The 18,182-nt window shown below is 21.2% G+C and overlaps 6 protein-coding genes across 6 annotated transcripts; 4 read left to right on the top strand and 2 right to left on the bottom strand.

The window, feature by feature from the left end:
* Positions 1–716: 716 nt before the first annotated feature.
* Positions 717–5,223, top strand: SRAE_1000271100 (Bruno-3; the record flags this gene model as incomplete). Its single annotated transcript, XM_024649820.1, has 5 exons — positions 717–1,040; positions 1,100–1,288; positions 1,537–1,962; positions 2,736–3,544; positions 4,971–5,223. 5 exons carry the CDS (start codon positions 717–719, stop codon positions 5,221–5,223), a joined length of 2,001 nt encoding a protein of 666 aa, XP_024503658.1.
* An 866-nt stretch (positions 5,224–6,089) lies between these two features.
* SRAE_1000271200 (MSP domain and PapD-like domain-containing protein) lies at positions 6,090–6,473 on the bottom strand (the record flags this gene model as incomplete). Its single annotated transcript, XM_024649821.1, has 1 exon — positions 6,090–6,473. The coding sequence occupies one exon, from the start codon at positions 6,471–6,473 to the stop codon at positions 6,090–6,092; it is 384 nt and encodes a 127-aa protein (XP_024503659.1).
* A 580-nt stretch (positions 6,474–7,053) lies between these two features.
* Positions 7,054–8,277, top strand: SRAE_1000271300 (Protein-tyrosine phosphatase, receptor/non-receptor type domain and Protein-tyrosine/Dual specificity phosphatase domain and Protein-tyrosine phosphatase, catalytic domain-containing protein; the record flags this gene model as incomplete). Its single annotated transcript, XM_024649822.1, has 1 exon — positions 7,054–8,277. One exon carries the CDS (start codon positions 7,054–7,056, stop codon positions 8,275–8,277), a length of 1,224 nt encoding a protein of 407 aa, XP_024503660.1.
* A 734-nt stretch (positions 8,278–9,011) lies between these two features.
* On the top strand, positions 9,012–9,767 carry SRAE_1000271400 (Hypothetical protein; the record flags this gene model as incomplete). The annotated part of the gene is made up of 2 exons (XM_024649823.1): positions 9,012–9,677; positions 9,726–9,767. 2 exons carry the CDS (start codon positions 9,012–9,014, stop codon positions 9,765–9,767), a joined length of 708 nt encoding a protein of 235 aa, XP_024503661.1.
* A 451-nt stretch (positions 9,768–10,218) lies between these two features.
* On the bottom strand, positions 10,219–11,602 carry SRAE_1000271500 (Protein-tyrosine phosphatase, receptor/non-receptor type domain and Protein-tyrosine/Dual specificity phosphatase domain and Protein-tyrosine phosphatase, catalytic domain-containing protein; the record flags this gene model as incomplete). The annotated part of the gene is made up of 2 exons (XM_024649824.1): positions 10,219–10,638; positions 10,688–11,602. The coding sequence occupies 2 exons, from the start codon at positions 11,600–11,602 to the stop codon at positions 10,219–10,221; spliced, it is 1,335 nt and encodes a 444-aa protein (XP_024503662.1).
* A 5,682-nt stretch (positions 11,603–17,284) lies between these two features.
* On the top strand, positions 17,285–18,161 carry SRAE_1000271600 (GH01721p; the record flags this gene model as incomplete). Its single annotated transcript, XM_024649825.1, has 2 exons — positions 17,285–17,560; positions 17,616–18,161. The coding sequence occupies 2 exons, from the start codon at positions 17,285–17,287 to the stop codon at positions 18,159–18,161; spliced, it is 822 nt and encodes a 273-aa protein (XP_024503663.1).
* Positions 18,162–18,182: the final 21 nt, after the last annotated feature.

Below are 18,182 nucleotides of genomic sequence, written 5' to 3' on the forward strand. Positions count from 1 at the left end.
TATACATATTCTTCTCATCCTACTATAGTATATCTCTTATGTTATTATATAATTTTTTAACGTTATTGAAAATCTTTACTTTCAATTTTTTTTTTAGTTACTTATCAATAAATTCTAATACTTAAAATTTAATACAAAAAGATAAAAGAAGTATTTGAAAATAGAAATATCTTAAAATATTGGAAAAATACTTTTAAGAGTTTTAAGCAAATATTTTTTTTTTTTTTTAAATTTTAACTAACTTCTTTTTTTCTCTATATACTTATATTATAATAATATATTTTATAAAAACATAAATTATTTGTTGTTTACAACTTTTTTCATTCATCTAACTCCCTCCAACCATACATATTTTATTTTTTATTTTTTTTAACATTATTTAATTGATAAATTTTTTTTCAAATATTTTCTTTATCATTTATTCAATTATAATCATTTCATCTTATTGATATTCCTTATTAAAAAGAAAAAATAAATTTTTAAAAATTTTTATTAATAAAAATATTTTTAATTAAATTTTACGCTAATTTAATAAAAAAAATTTACATGATGAAAGAAAAATTATTTATAATATATTAGATTTTAGTTTGTTTTTTTCTCTCTTTTGTTAATGAAAAGATAAAAAGTTTTGTTGATGTTTGTGTAAATTATATTTTACATTAATACTATCATTAAAGAAAAATTCAACATTACTTTTTTTTTATTTATTCTTTGCCATGGTTCAAAATTGTAATGAAGATAGTCAGGTTGTAATTGCATCTAAAGCTGAAGGAATTCATAATGATCTTTTAAATGAAAATGGTTGTAATACAAAAGAAAAAGTAGAAAAAGGTACTGTTAATAATAATAATAATAATAAGTGCAATGATAATCTACAAATTGGTGAAGATAAAAAAAATGATGATAAAATAACATTTAAGAATGAGATTAATGGTAATGTTAAAGAGAATGAGATTAAAGAACATGAAAGACCATCATCAACAGATTCTAATGGTTTTCCCGTAAAAGATTCAGATGCAATTAAATTATTTGTTGGACAGGTATCATTTTTTTTTTTATTAAAATATTAATTTTATATTAATATAAAATATATTTATAGATTCCAAGGAATTTAGAAGAAAAAGATTTAAGAGGCATGTTTGAATCTTATGGTAAAATATATGAATTTACTATATTAAAAGACAAATTTACGGGTATGCATAAAGGATGCGCCTTCCTAACTTATTGTCATAGAGAAAGTGCCATAAAATGTCAAAGTTCTTTACATGATCAGAAAACATTACCAGGAGTAAGTTTTTCTTTATCCTCATTAAATATAAAATTTAATTATTTTTCTTGCATTATTATTAACTATAAATAGAAAAAGATTTATTTTACTTAATAATTATAAAAGAAATTATCTATACCACTATTAGTGTTAAATTACCATGTATGATAATTTAATTTTACTAGTAATTGTTACAAATAAACTATAAACATTTTTATTTATCATTTAAAATATAATATTATATACTTTTATTTGACAATATTTTATAGATGAATCGTCCTATGCAAGTTAAACCAGCTGATTCTGAATCTCGTACTGAGTCACCTAAAGGTGCTGAAGAAAAAAAATTATTTGTTGGAATGTTATCAAAACAACAAAATGAAGATGATGTTTTGGGGATGTTTTCACCTTTTGGAAAAATTGAAGAAGTAACAGTTCTTCGAGATTCAGAAGGAGCCTCAAAAGGATGTGCATTTGTTAAATTTTCCTCAGCAAATGATGCACAAAGAGCTATAACAGCTTTACATGGTTCACGAACAATGTCAGGAGCTTCAAGTTCATTGGTTGTTAAGTTAGCTGATACTGAAAAAGAAAGACAAGTTAGAAGAATGCAACAAATGGCTTCTCAAATTAGTATTTTAAATCCATTAATAACGAGTCAAATGAGTGTATTTAATCAGGCAGCATATGGACAGGTTCGTTTTTATTTATAATATTTTTATTTTTTTTTAATTAACATCTCATAATTAAAAATATGAATAGGAATTAACACCTGGTAAGGAATAAGTTAGGATTAATAATTATTTTATTAATTTTTTTTAATGAAATTTAAGATTTAAATCTAAGGGTTATACTTAAATTATATCTCATCAAAAAAAAGAAAAACCATCTGCCTTTTTTCTTGTTATACTATTGTAAAACTAATCATATACACATATATTATCCATTATAAAAAGATAAAAGAATAAGAAAAAAGAAAACATTTAAATAGGCATATGTGTATGATAGAAAATCAATTTAATATATAATATATTCTTAATTTCTTTAATAAGATATATACACATCAAAATTTTTTTTAACTACAGCTGCCATATTATAAGTTGTTAGAGGAAATAAGACAAAAAAGAGTGTTTATAAATGTTTTATTAACAATAGATAAAATGAATTATATTTCTTTTACCCTTCCACCTGACACTTCTAATTGTCATAATACCCCCTAATTTAACAAATTTATAATATAAATAATATTATCTATCTCTTTTTCTTTAACTATTTTTATTTTTTAATTTGTTCTCAGTTTTACTAATTGCGCAACAATAACTATTATTATAAATAAGTATTTTATAAAACTATTTTATTTAACAAAATTTTGTATTATTATTATTTTATAAAATATATATATATTTTTATTTCTAATAATATTTTTATTATCAAATATATATATTTTATTTTCTTTTACCTATTATAGTTTGTTAATCAACAACAAATAACTCCACAACTTAATATAACAACTCAACCACAAACAACAGCAGCATATTTCCCATTAGCTGTCGCTTCAACAGCCACTCCTGGTTCATCAACAACACAATTTACATTAGGAAATGGTTTACAACCTACAGGAGGTACTTTGGCGACAGCTGCACAACTCTTATCTACACAAGGAGCCCATTCACATACTTTAAAAGCATCTCAACATCCATCTATTATCACAAATTCATCAACAAATCCAACTGGCCATATGACTAACTTAGGAGTTATCTCAGTCAATGCACAAACACCAACTGGAACAATTGGTAATACAATACAAACACAACAAAATAATCAAAATAATTTGGTTCATGGAAATGATGCTCAGGCATTTGCATCACTACAACATGGAGTTGGTGGATATCCATCAAATCCATTATTAACAGTTGATCCTAATCAATTTAATTCATATAATCAAGCATTACAACAAGCATTAGCACTTCAACAATCAACAACATTACTTCATACACCAGTAGTAACAACAAAAGAAGGTCCAGAAGGTTGTAATTTATTTATCTATCATTTACCACAAGAATTTGGTGATTCAGAGTTAATGCAAATGTTTATGTCATTTGGTAATATAATTTCAGCAAAAGTTTTCATAGACCGTGCAACAAATCAATCAAAATGTTTTGGTTTTGTATCATATGACAATCCAACATCGGCAATGGCAGCAATTCAAGCTATGAATGGTTTTCAAATAGGAATGAAACGTTTGAAAGTTCAAATCAAAAGACCCCGTGATAAGCCGTATTGATTGTTCCGATTTTATTAATGAAGACATGTAAAGGGAAAATTTTTTTTTTTTTATGATAGTAACGATTTATTATTTACTTATTTTTTTGATTCTAACATCTACCATTATTTACAAACAGATACCTGATATATTAATTCAAAATATATACTAGTTAAGATGTATTAATTACTAGTATTAAAAAAGATATCGAAATCTTTATGCTGCTAATTAAGATTTCAATATACTTTTACTATATTGTGATGTATATTTTAAAAAAAAGTAACAAAAAGGTTTTTTTAATCTAGTCATTTTTAAAAATTAAGTTTTAAAAAGCATAGTTTTTTTTTTTTTTGCTTTACAATATATTGATAGCTATTTCACTTCTTTTTAAATAATATACAATTTATTATTTTACTAAAAATACTTTTTTTTTTATTTCCTTGCGGTTGTCTTGTCGTTATTTTGTGCTAATTTAAAAATATATATATACATATATTTATATGTACTTATGATATATTTATTACAAGCATTTAATTTTATAATTATTCTATCTAATTAGCAATATATGTTAATTTTTCTAATTTGTTTATAACTACCATTTCTATATTATATATCTTTAAATGTTTCATATTATTCTAACTTTTTATTTTTTCTTATGTTATTATATATATATATTTATGCTATTGGTATATATTATATATATCAAAATTTTTTTTGTCATTAATTATATTATTATTTGAACTCGTTTGTTTTTCTCTATATATACATTTACAAGTCGATGAGGTCATTTTACGTTACCGTATGATATTTATTATATGCCATGGTTACTGTAAGTTTAAAGGTAAAGCTAATTTTTATGGAAATTTTTTTTTCTTTTGTAATATTTTATTATATATTTACATATCAGTAGTTGTATTTGGGATAGATTAAATGTGAATATATATTTTTTTTACCGTAGTTTATGTATAGAAAAGAAAAATAAATAAAAAAAAAAGTTGATTATATTAATCAAATTTTTAAATTATAATGTTATATATATTAATATGTTGTCGTTTTTTGTTTAAGTTTATAGTCGTAGTTTGATTGTGCGCTAAAACAAGATAAATATTATTTTTGTTTAAAGTAAAATTAATACTGTCATGAAACTTATTATAAATAAGTTATTTTAAACATTTATATAATAAAAATTATAAGTACACTTTATGTGCTTCCTGTTTTTGTTCTTTTTTTTTCAAACTATTACATATTTTATTACTATAACTTTTAATCAAATTTTTTATTAAAAATTTAAAAAAAAAAAAGAATGAAAAATATTTAATAATTCTTGTTTATAGCGCAATACTTAACTGCAAAAAAATTTTCTACAAATTCCAGTTGATTAATAAAAAATATATAAAAATGAATACTTTTAAAATAAATATAAATTCTTTATTTTTACAGATCTTCACAAGATTCATTCATAAATGAAAAAACAATATCAAATAGAGATATGAAATTTAAATCACAAAATTGCCATACATCAAATATAGATAGTACCAATAATTATAATTTTAATAACAATACGGAGAATAAAAATAACTCAAAACTTGGAATTCAAGTGAGTATAGCTTTACCAAAAAAATACAATATATATAGAAAAAAAAGTTATCCTATACAATCATTAATGGAAATTAATGAAATAAAAATTAGTTGAATTTAAGAAATATATTCTTTCTACAATTAAATAATAAGATTACTTTATTTTTTTTATACTGGTACATCAAATACTTCACATCTATTATTAATGTATATATATTTAATTTTAGAGATAATCATTTAACGAGATTATTTATTGTATATATTTTTTTTAAAATTTTATCTTATTACTTTTTTATGCCGTCATTACTGTATTACTGTGTATATAGTGAAAACAATTTTTGATTTTTTTTGTATATATATTTTTTTTGTGCTATTTTAATTGCATTTATTATGTATAATCATGTATATAGATTTTTTTTTAAAAAACAACACTAAAAATGATACCACGATTGGTTAATGATCTCATTTGTACATAGAAAAAATTTTTATAATTATTTTTTTTTTCTCTATCTTATTTATATTCGTTTAACTAAGCTTTAATTGTACATAGATATTCAATTAATAATTTTTTTTTATTTAACAAAAAATATTTTCCTAATTATTGTAATTTTGTCTTTTCATTGTATTTAATGACAATATTAATTTTGCATAGTCAAGAAATATATTATATGAAACATTATTGTTATATAATATGATAAGAAATAATATTTAAAAAAATTAACATACATTTTATCAATTAATTACCATCATAATATGATAACGACAACCAACTTCAACAAGGTAATAATATAATTTTTGATTATTAAACATTTAATTCAAATAATAAATATTGTTTAAATAAATTATCTTAGTTTTTTTTTTTTGTTAGATGAAAAGAAAATAAAAAAAAAAAAATTATATTTAAAATTTATTAAAAGTGAATTTTGTACATATAAAAAATATGAAAAAATGCACAAATAAAAAAAAATTATAAAAAAGTACTCAAGGGTTGTACTCGATTGGGAGGTTCTTTCTGCGGACCATACCATCTCCTTGGAACCATTCACGTCTGAAGGTCTTGGCAGCACCATCTGGTGTGTTGGTCCATTCAATAGTGATACGATCATTATTGGTATCTTCTTGTCCGTAGGCGAAGGCATCACAGGAGACAGCCATAAGAACATTTTCTTTTGGGTCAAGAACTCCACTTGGTGGGTCAACTCCGAGTCTCTTCATGTTGGTGGTCTTGATAGCCCATCCGATACGGCGTCCTCCAGAGTTGGTGATTTTGATGTGATAAGTGTGCTTATCATCATATGGAGCGTTGAAGACGATCTTGGTTCCTGGTTGGGTTTGGATGTCACCTGGTGGTACTGATTGAGCCATTGCTAAAGAATTTAAAATTGACGATGTCGTGATTTTTCTAAAAATTTCTATCTTTATATAATATTTTTTTAATTCATAATTTGCATGTAAATGTTATAACATTAAAATTTAGTAATTTTTATTCAAATTATTTTTAATATTCTATTCAAAATTTTATTCAAATTTTTAAAAAAAAATCAACGACATTTTGTAAGATACTTTTTTTTATCAATAAATAAACATTTTCAAAAGCATTATTATTATTAAAAGTTTCCTTTAATAGTTTAAAAATAAATCCATTATTATTACTTTACTTATCAATTTGTTTATTATAAGTTTTTTAAATTTATTTATTTTAAATCATATCAATCTTTACATCATTAGCAATCACATAGTTTAAAATTAATTTGTTTAAAATTTTTTTGTTTCTACTCTTATAATTGTATTAACATAAACTTTTGGATAAATTTTTAAAAAATTTTGTTATTTTACACTATATTAAAATTTCTATTATTTTCTTTTAAAATATCAAAATTCAAATATTTCTAATGATAATGAAGTTAAAAAAAAAACAGAACAGATATTATAATAATTCATAATAATGAAACCTTTTAACAATCCACCACTGGAAAATCAAGGTAAAGATGTTTTACAACAAGTTATTGGACGTAGTCCTTCGGTTGATCAACCAATAAAAGAAAAAAACCAAAAAAATGTGAAAAAACATGGTAATAATAACACAAATAAAAGGAATAAGAAAAAATCTGTAGAAATTAAAAAAAATGATACCGGTAAACAACGTTCACAACTTTTGGATACATTTTCATGGGCAGTTCTTGAAAAAGAATTAAATGGATTAAAGAAAGAATATAATGAAGAGGTTGCAAAAGTTATACCAAAAAAAGAAGAATGTGTTGCATTTTATTCACGTGAAGCAATAGATAAAAACAGAAATCCATATATTCCATGCTTAGATATATCAAGATGTACTATTACTTCAGCTCCACCATCTGAATCTTATATACATGCAAATTTTGTCTCCAGTCTTACTACACCAAAAAGATTTATAGCAACACAAGCTCCTTTAGATAATACTATACTTGATTTTTGGAGATTAGTTCTTCAAGAGAAAGTAGAACATATAGTTATGCTTTGTAATTTTAAAGAAAAGAATGTTATAAAATCTGCCGAATATTTTCCTTTAGAAGTTAATGAACATAAAAATTTTGGTGATATAAAAATTATGCTTATGAAAAAATTTCCACTTCGTGCAGATGATAGTATTATGAGTTATAATCTTAACATTTCTTACTCTAAACAAGATCATGCTGTAAAAATTTACCATTGGAAAAACTGGCCTGAAACTGGTCATCCACCTATTTCAGATACTTCGTTAACATTATATGCTGGTGTCTACACATCAAATTATCCTGTTATAGTTCATTGTTCTTCTGGAGTTCGAAGAACTGGAATTTGGATTATGTTTGCTTTATTCATGGATATTATAAATGAAGGTAATATTGAAAATGAATCAGCGTTAAAGTTGTCAAAAAAATTTAGAAAACAACGTGCTGGAGCAATTGTTAGTGATGTAGATTATGTTTATATTCATAGACTTATATTTCAACAGCTTTTAAATAAACGTATCATTTTATCAAGTCAAAGACTCTTAGAATTCTTTGATGATTATGAGACAGCAGCCAAAAAATCAGAAAAACTTGAGAAAGCCAATAAGCAAAATTATACAATTGGAAATGATGAAATGAATGCTCAACTTTCTCCTATGCCAAATCCTGCCCCAAGTACACCACTAAATCCTTCATAAAAAATCAGACTTTTTTTAATAATAATTTTAACTATTAATTTAACACAACTTTCAAAAAATGAATTTGTCTTAATTTTTTTTATTCTAAATAATATGTATATTAAAATATAAATTTTTAAAACTTAAAATAAAAATTTAGTAACTTAATAATTTTTTAAGAAATTTATTAATAACAATGTAAATATAAAACCAAATATGAAATATATGTACTGGTGCTAAAAAAAAAAGAAGAGGGAATCTACTTTGTTTAAATATGTTCAAAGAACTTATGCTTTAACTTTTTTTAAATTCTTCATCGTTTATTTCAAAATGATTAAATTCCATTAGTTATTTTGAATTACATTGTACATTGTATTGTTTACTATAATTTTCATCTACCAAAACATTTTATTTTCATTTTTATAGTACTTTTATTATAAATTATTTACGTTATTTGGAAACATGTATTTTTAGCTGATATTTCATGGGATAAAATTGTAATGTAATGCTATTCCAAAAACTCATCAATTAACTCTGCTAATTTTGTCATGTAGGTATATTCAAATTTCCATTATTTTATTGTGTAATTTGAATCTTTTAAAAATAAACTGAATCAAATTAAGTATGATACATTATTAATGAAATTTATTAGATCATTTCTTCATTTTTTCTTAACGTGTATTGTATTATTATTTAAGATGATAATTTTTGTCATATTTTATAAAATTAAGATGAATTTTGTTTTCTAGTTAATTATGGGGTCAGACGATAAAAGTTATCGTAGAAGATCAGATTCATACTTTAATAGAGAAAGAAAATATTCTCGTTCCAGAGATGATTATTTTGATAGAGAACGTTATAGAGGATTCAGAAGAAACTTTCATAGTGATTATAACTCTGATTATAGGCACTTTAGATCAAGAATATTTGACAGAAATACTGATCAACATAGAAGGGAAAGAGATTATGACTATAAGCACGATGACAAATATTATGATAGAAGGAGAACAAAGGATAATGACAAATATTCTCGAGATTCAAGATATCGTGACTCCAGAAGCCCAGACAAATACATGTATAGAAGAACACCAGAAAGATTATTCAGTTTAAGAAGATATGTAATTAATAATGATGGGAAATCTTCTCATGGAACTTCACGAAAACATATTATTCCTAGAGGTCGACTTAATAGAGCTGGTTGCCGTGGAGGTGCTGTGATACTACATAGCCTTTTTTTAGAAAATTTAAGTGATGATTGTAGTGCTGTTGATTTAATGCGTTATGCTATAAAAAAAGTCGGTATGCCTGATTTTACTGATGTTTCTGGAGAGGGTAAAGGAATTATTGGATACCATGATCAAAATAAATTAGAAAAAATTAAATCTATCCTTGAAAAAGAAAATGAAATACCATTACAATTTGTAAGTTTATACTTATGTAAATATAATAATATATAAAAAATTTTTTAGGGCGGGTTTACATCTTTAACTTTAAGAAAAGAAAAACCATAAAATCTGTTAACAAATATATGATGTATTTATATAATCTTATTCTTTTTTTTCTTTTATTTTTTATAATGTATATTGCTGTATTATAAATGTATTATAATAAGCTTTACGATTCAAAATTTTGCTGTTTTTTATAATTAAATACACTAACACACTTTGTCACATTTTTGAAATTATAATAAAATAAATTTTTACCATTCTAATGTTATATATATTTAAATCATTGTGTTTTTGTGAAAAACTTATATAACAAAAAATAATAATTTTTTTATTTAATATTATAAAATTTTATTTGTATTTTATTAGATTTCTTATTATTTAGAAGTTAAAGTTTTTTTTTAATTATATAAAATACTTTTACAGTAGTAGTAATTATGTTAGATGACAACATTCCTTAAAACTATCTTAGTGATTACGAATAAAATTATGTTAAAATATAATTTTATTTAACAATTCATGTAGTCGCAATGGTTGTATCAGAATTTGTGTCTGTTTTGACAATTTTCTTTTTTTCCTTCTTCTTTTTTTGAGTAATATAAGTTTTTAAATATTCATTACGTCTAATAAGTTCATCACCTTGAGTTTTATCAATAGGTTTTGAAAATGTCTCTAAAGAAATTTGTGTCTTTGTCAATGAATCATTTTCTATTTTTTTTGTCTCTCCTAATTTTAATTTTAATAACCCATGTTGTTTTATATTTGCTTTCTTAGTTACTTCTTCTTCTTGTTCAATTTTTTTGATAGGTAATGGATCAATTATTTTATTTAAAACTGCATCATATTGTTGAATAAATTGAGCAACTTCTTCTTCAGAAATAATTTTTTTGTCTAAAGCTAATGAAATTAAAACTCTATGTAAAAATAAATATTGAATCTAAGAAAATATTATTAATAATTTATTTTTTTTTTCCTATTACACTTACTTCTGTCTGTACAATTCCATACCTAAATTCTCTTTTTTCAAGTAAAATATGCTTTATACGTAAACATTTTTCTGATGTGGATAATTTTGATATCATATCATCTAAACAAACAATTGTTCCTGTTCTACCAATACCAGCACTACAATGAATAACAACAGGACGAGTTTTTGTTGCCAATCTTATTAAATTTAAACATAGAAGATAATTTGAAGGTACGCCACGATCTGGCCAATCCAAATATTGATAATGAAAAATAATTCTTTCTTTTCCATCTATTATAATTCGAAGGTAAGTTTTTACAATATTTTTATAAACAAAATGTTTTCCTAAAAAAACAATAGTTAAATTGTTAATTTTAATATTTTCATTTGAATTTAATGGCCAATATTGTTCACACTTTTTTTTTCCACATTCAAAAATTTCACATAACATTATAATTGAACGAGATTTTAGTTGCCAAATCATTATCCAAAAATCATAAATAGTATTTTGTAATGGTCCCTGAGTACATACACAAGAAAGATTTTCTTTTTTAGAATTCATATAATTTGCATGTATAAAATCATTTTCTACAAAACGATTTGATTTACATTGTAATATAACACGTGAATCATCATAACATAAAATATCTTTATATCTACATTTACTACTATTTGAATCAAAAGCTTTGTGATTTTTTATATGTTTCTTTTCATATAATTGAAGTTCATGAAATTCTTTTATAATATTTACAACCCCAATTTCACAAGTATTTTTTACAAAAGCAATTAAGTTATTATTAAAAGTTTCTGTCAAAGGATTATTACCATTTATATTATCTTTTAAATCAATAACATTAGGAATTTGGGTACGTTTTCCTTTTATTTTTAAAGATCTTTTTATTTTCTTTGATAGATTAGTTTTTAAGTTTTCCATTAAATAATACTATAAAATAATAATCATAAAAATAACAAAAAAATTATTTAATGAATTTAAATTTAAATAATAATTATTAATAGTAATATTTTATTTTTTGGGGATACTTCTATTAAATTATAGGTAAATTTTAATGTACTTCAATTTATTCATTTAATGATGAAATTTTTAGTTAAAAAAATGATTTTATTAAAGTGTTTATAATAGCAAATGTATGTAATAAGTTTCAAATCTATGCTTAAGATATATATATAATATTATTAAATTAAAACCTTGTAATATAATTTTTTTTAACCAGAGTAATCATAGTTAACTACTCATTATTTTTAAATGTTTAACAAACTTAAAAATAATAAACTTATATCATAAATAAATTATACTTTAATCGGAGGCTTTTTTTTGTATAATTTTATTGGTTTATCAGTGAAATTCTACACTATTTTAATGTACAAAATAAATATATTTTATCATTAGTACGTATAAAAATTAAAAAATAAACTTCAAACTTTGTTTTATGTATAGTAAATGAATTAAGAATTATGTTATTATGTATAATTTTTTTATAATCCTTTTGATAATTTTTTATCTTTCATTATAAAAATTTATTCCCTTTTTTTTAATATTCTTTTGTCTTCATTGAATGTAATATTTTGTTTAACTTTTTCCTTTTCTCATGATAGCGATAATCGGTAATCAAAAATCAACTAAAAGAACATAATCGATTTATAGCTATAAAAATAAGCTGGAATCATTAAAACCAACTAAAAAAACAACATGGTAACTTTTTTATATTAATTTATAAATTTATAAAAATGAAAAAAAATGATTTTTTAACATTCATCTATGCTAGATAAATTTTTTAGAATAACACATTTGAAAAAAGTATCAATACTATGTGATTAAATTGAGCTGATTAGTCAAAACTTAAAAATAATTTCAAAATTTGAATTTAACTAAAGTAAAATTAATGATTAAATTTTTTACCAATAAATTTCTAATTAAATTTAAAACAATGTCACCCTTCAAAAAAAATTTATATCTTTAGGCATTTTTATTGTATGAACAATGATGACAATAAGTTGCGCGCGCAAAAGTTTCAATTAAAATATCTAAGGAACGATTGAAAATTAGAAAATTTTTTTGACGTAAACTATATTTTAAAAGTAATTAGAAGTTCAACGCATCATGATTTGCGTTTCTACGAGTCTGTTAACCCAAGTTATCAATACATTCTTGAAACTTTTTTAAAAAAAGTTTTCTTATCATATCTTGTGTTGTAGATGTTCTATGAAGATGGGACTAGCTTCAATGAATTTCTAGTATAAAACTTACCCAGAATTAACATTTTATTTTAAAAATTTACCATTACATCATGAAAAGCGGTTTTTTTCAAAAAATATTTCTCATTTTCGCCTTTAACTTCAAGTGCTTACAACTTTTTGTGTTCCAATTATTTTGTATTGATGATTATATTAGAAATTCGTTATTTTTCAAGGGCTATCGAATGTGTCTATTTTTATTTTAAAATTCGAAAAAAAAATTTTTTTTAGGTCTTCTATTTACCAATTGAAATAATTACTTACCAAAGTACCAGTAAAAACTACAATTGAATATTATTTTGATATTTTATACTTTTTATTATATATTATGTTAAGTAAATTGAAAAATAATAATTACTAATAATAACTGACAATAAAAAGTAATATTTTCTTATTTTTACTCATTTCTTTTTATTAACAAGTTTGATTTCAAAAAAAATATTGTAATCTATCATTTTCCGATTTAAATTATATTTATAATATCAGAATTATAAAATATTTATAATTATATTTAATTTATTCCAAATAAATAGATATTCAATGAACCAGAAAACGAAAATATATATCATTGTGATTAATGAAATGCACTAAAAAAATACCAAATATCTTTTATTCATTTATATAGAAATGTGAGAGAAAAAGTAAAGCAACTAAATGCATATTAAGCTTTCGATTAATATATCATTTTAAATAATATGAATCTCATAAATACAAGAGAAATTTGAAATTATAACTAGTTATAAAAATTTTTTATCTCTTTTTTATTTATTTAATTCTTTTTTTTGATAATGTTTAACGTAACAAAATATTTTTAATATTATTACTTTTTTATTTTTATTTTTATCTATTTATATGTTCACTTTGATCCCAATAATTTATTTACAAATTGTATATTATCATAATATAGTTTTATAATATTTATTGTAATTGATACACAAGGTCAAGTTTTAGATATCTCTTTTAAATTATAATCTATGTTTTTATGCTATAAATTATGCTATAAATTTTTAACACTACTTCCTCTAAATATTTTAACTTTATTTTATGGACAGTTAATGATTTTAATAGGTAATTGAATACTTAATTTAAGTTTAATAACATTTTATATCACTTTTCTTTTTTCTATTTAAATAATTTTTAGACCATACTTACAATGTTATATTCTTTTAATCTTCACTTATTTATTAATATACCAATCTTATTTTCTATTAATTTGACCTCTTTGAAGAGTACAATTTCAAAAAGATTTTTAACTTATTTTTATTAATTACTTATAATTTGACAATTCTTTTTTTTTTTTTTGGAAACAAAGTATTTCATTAATTATGTAAAGTATAAAAATTTCTTGTAAAAAATTACATCATTGTCCTTCACTATACATTTTTATTTATTGTACAAAAATTTATGTTTAATTATCTTATTTGTGTAAATAATTAAGTTTTTGTTAGTAGAATAGTTTTTATTACAACATTATCACTTCAAAAGTAATTTTATTTTATAATTTCTTTTATTATTTCATCAAAATTATTATTGAAAATAATGACATTTTTAATGACGCTATTTTTAGGGTACTCAAAAAAAGACATAACAATATATTATTAATTATAATTGTCAATAATTTTTGTATTTTTTAACAAAATGAACATCTAAAAAAGTTGACATTTCTATTAAAAACATTCTTTTTTCCTTATAATACATTTTTGTATATATTATTTTAAATTATATTTTTTATAAAAACTAGACTTTACCTAAACTATTTCCTTTTAATAATAAACTATATGTTTCTTGAAATTGAGTAATCTATTATTGAAAATAATATCAATTACAAAATCTTTAAACACTTAGCACCAGTAAAAATTATTTATTATTATTATAACACTATTGTATCAAATAAACATAAGCTATTGTATACTAATAAATTTTATTATAAGATACCTTTCTAGATTACCTTCTTATTTAAAAGATATTTAAACAAAATAATATTATATTTATTTACTTTTATTAATACAGTAATATACTTTTTACTTTGGTAGTTTAATCTTTTATTAATCTTAAATGTCATTCATCTATCAATCCTCCTGTCTCTTATGTATTCTTTATTAAAAATTTTTATAAATAAAATAGAAATATTATCAAAAAAAAAAAAAATATGTTCAAATTAAAATTTTTCCAACATTTGGGGGCTTTATTATATCTAGTAATCATTCATTATTTAATTAATATTACTTTAATGTTACAACATCTGTATGATTTTATAAATAAAAATACTTAACAGAACTAAAAAAAAAAAATAAATTAAAATGTTATAAATTTAATAATGGTTTATTTAGTTTTAATTATATATCCACATATAAAAATAGTTTTTAAAGTAAATTATTACAATAATTTTATTTTAACATTTCCTTTTATCAATTTTATACAACTTTGATTAGTTAAAATTTATTACTCTTTCATCTTTAAAATTACCGTTAGTCCAGTTAATGCATTTTAAGATCATTATTAATTTAAATTTTTATTATTATATATATTTTACTAGAAATTTTTAAATAATATTATTTATACTACTTTTTTTTTAAAGTTAACATCATCCATTTAGTAAATAAAAAGAAGAAAAAAAATATATACAATAAACATATGTCTTTTAGATACATTATTAATATTAATCATATGTTTTATTACTTTTATCAATGTTTCTAAATATATATATAGTTGGCAGAAGTTTGATAGGATAAATTTTGAATACCTGACATTTAATTTAACTTTAGCAAGGTAAAGATAATGGTCAGTGAAGGATTATAATAAATTAAAATAACGCTTAAAATTAAAAGTAATAATAAGAAAACTTGATAAAGAAATTATAAATTTAAAAACTTTTTGATATCTTTTAATATATTATTATTATTTCTAGTTGTAGTTTTATTATAATTAATAAAGATATCAAGTTTTGAGGGTATAACTTTAATAAAATTTTTACTTATTTTATTAAAATAAAATACTATGTTATATTTTGATAAAAAAAAAACTTTCTTATCCATTTAAAAAAATGTATTTATTACTGTTATTTTTTAATGGCATTTTTAGGTAACCTTGAAAATTTATACCAATCTTTCTTTGATTTAATTATTCTTTATTATAATTGAAACATATATATATATATATATATTACAATCAACAGGTGATGGTCATGCCTATACAATATAATTATATGAATGATACATACAATAGAACAGATTATTATTATTAACTCATCTATTATTTTTTTTTTGTTGATAAATTACTACTTCATTCTAATTCTAAAATTGGTTTCCTCTTCTAATAAATAATAATTCATTTTAGGTTATCTATAAATAAAATACTAACATTATTTAATGTAAATATTTATATTATAAAGTTAAAAAAAAATATATACTTCAAAAAAGTTATGTTAATGCCTCATCAATCATCTTGAGCATGCATCATTACCTAATCAGAGACAAACAACGGCATTTTTATTATACTATCGGTTTTTTCTTTTAACATTATACTACCACAATGACATTTTCTCTTATTTACAATTTTTGAAGCTATTTATGGAGGGGTCAAACAAAGTATCATAAATAAATTATATCTATCATTCTCAGCATGACATAATTCTCTGATTCTCACTACTTCAGGATAATTTAGAACCTCAATAAACAACTTTACTTCTTTTGAAAACTTTTTTATTCATATATATATACATATAAATACAAAAATATATTTATTTCGTTATCTATAATCATAGTTAAAATATACTTAATCATCTTTTAGAAAAATGAATCATTATTACTAACTATATCTATTTATTATTTTATCATTTAAAACTACTTTTTCTTTTTGATTAAATAATATTTTTTTTTTCCTATATATAAAAAATAAATACTTCTAAAAAAAAAAAACAAATAAATTCTATGGGAAATTGTCATTACAGAAGTAAAAAAAAAAAAAAAATCAAACACAATATATAACATTAAACCATTTTTTATAACTTATAACTAAATAAAAATGTAAATCAAACATTTAATAAAATATTTTTACTACATCTTAACCCTTCAAACTATATTTTTACAATATTGATATAAAACTATTTTATAATTTGTTTAAAAACGGAAATGATTTATACTTTTTTAATTTTATTTTTTACAATATTTATATGTTACAATTATTATATTAATTTTATTAACTTTTTTTTTAATATAAAAATATTTTATTTTAATTAATATTATAACTTTGATTGTTTTTTTTTTAGATATCTAGAAAAAATATATATTTATTAAATTAAAAGTAATAAATATTTACTATTATATATATATATCAAAAAATAGTATAATATTTTTAAGAAAAAATGTTAAAATTTCAAGTTAGACCTAAACAAACTATTACATATACTGGAACAGATACCTCAATAAGTAATGATAATACTCTTCATAAAACTATTATATCAATAAATCCAGAACCAAAATATTATTCTGATAACAAATCTGTACACTCATTTAACTCTACAAATAGTTCTAATTTTTCATCCTCTTCTGGAAGAGTTTCTGATCTTATTAATCAACATACCAGAACAACATCACTTTCCTCACTTAGTTCAATTGACAGTTCTGATACAGGAGAATGGGTTAGTTATTATTTTAATTTTTATTAATTTCTTTTTTTTATATTATATTTTTAAGGGTCATTTAAAAATATTTACACGTAATATTAAATCAGACACAGATTACAAGACAATTAAAATATCAACACATACAACAACAAGACAAGTTATAAATACAATATTATCTAAATTTAGATTAACTTCAAAAGATCCAAATTTGTATTGTTTAATAATGGAAATAAAGACACCACAATATGGTACAATTATAACAACACCATTAATATTAGAAGATAATTCAAAACCATTAACTTTACAACGCCTTCAAACACCTGAAATGTGTTCATTTTATATTAAAATAGAAAATAACGGTATTCCAGTTAAAATATTTGATTATGAAATTAATAATGAAAGTAATTATAAATCTATATTACTTTCTAGAAAAACAACATGTAATGAAACATTAATATTATTATTACAATTACTACACATTGATCATAATACTGCTTCATACAAATTACTCATTGTTGATAGAGCTGAAGAAGCAGAAATTCCTGGCGATATTGGTATAGCACATTTGTATACAAAATTACAACCAAATCAAAAGATTATTATTCGTAGATATTAGATTTAAAAAAAAAAATATACA

This window comes from Strongyloides ratti, assembly GCF_001040885.1.
Source record: "Strongyloides ratti genome assembly S_ratti_ED321, chromosome : 1".
Lineage (NCBI taxonomy): Eukaryota > Metazoa > Nematoda > Chromadorea > Rhabditida > Strongyloididae > Strongyloides > Strongyloides ratti.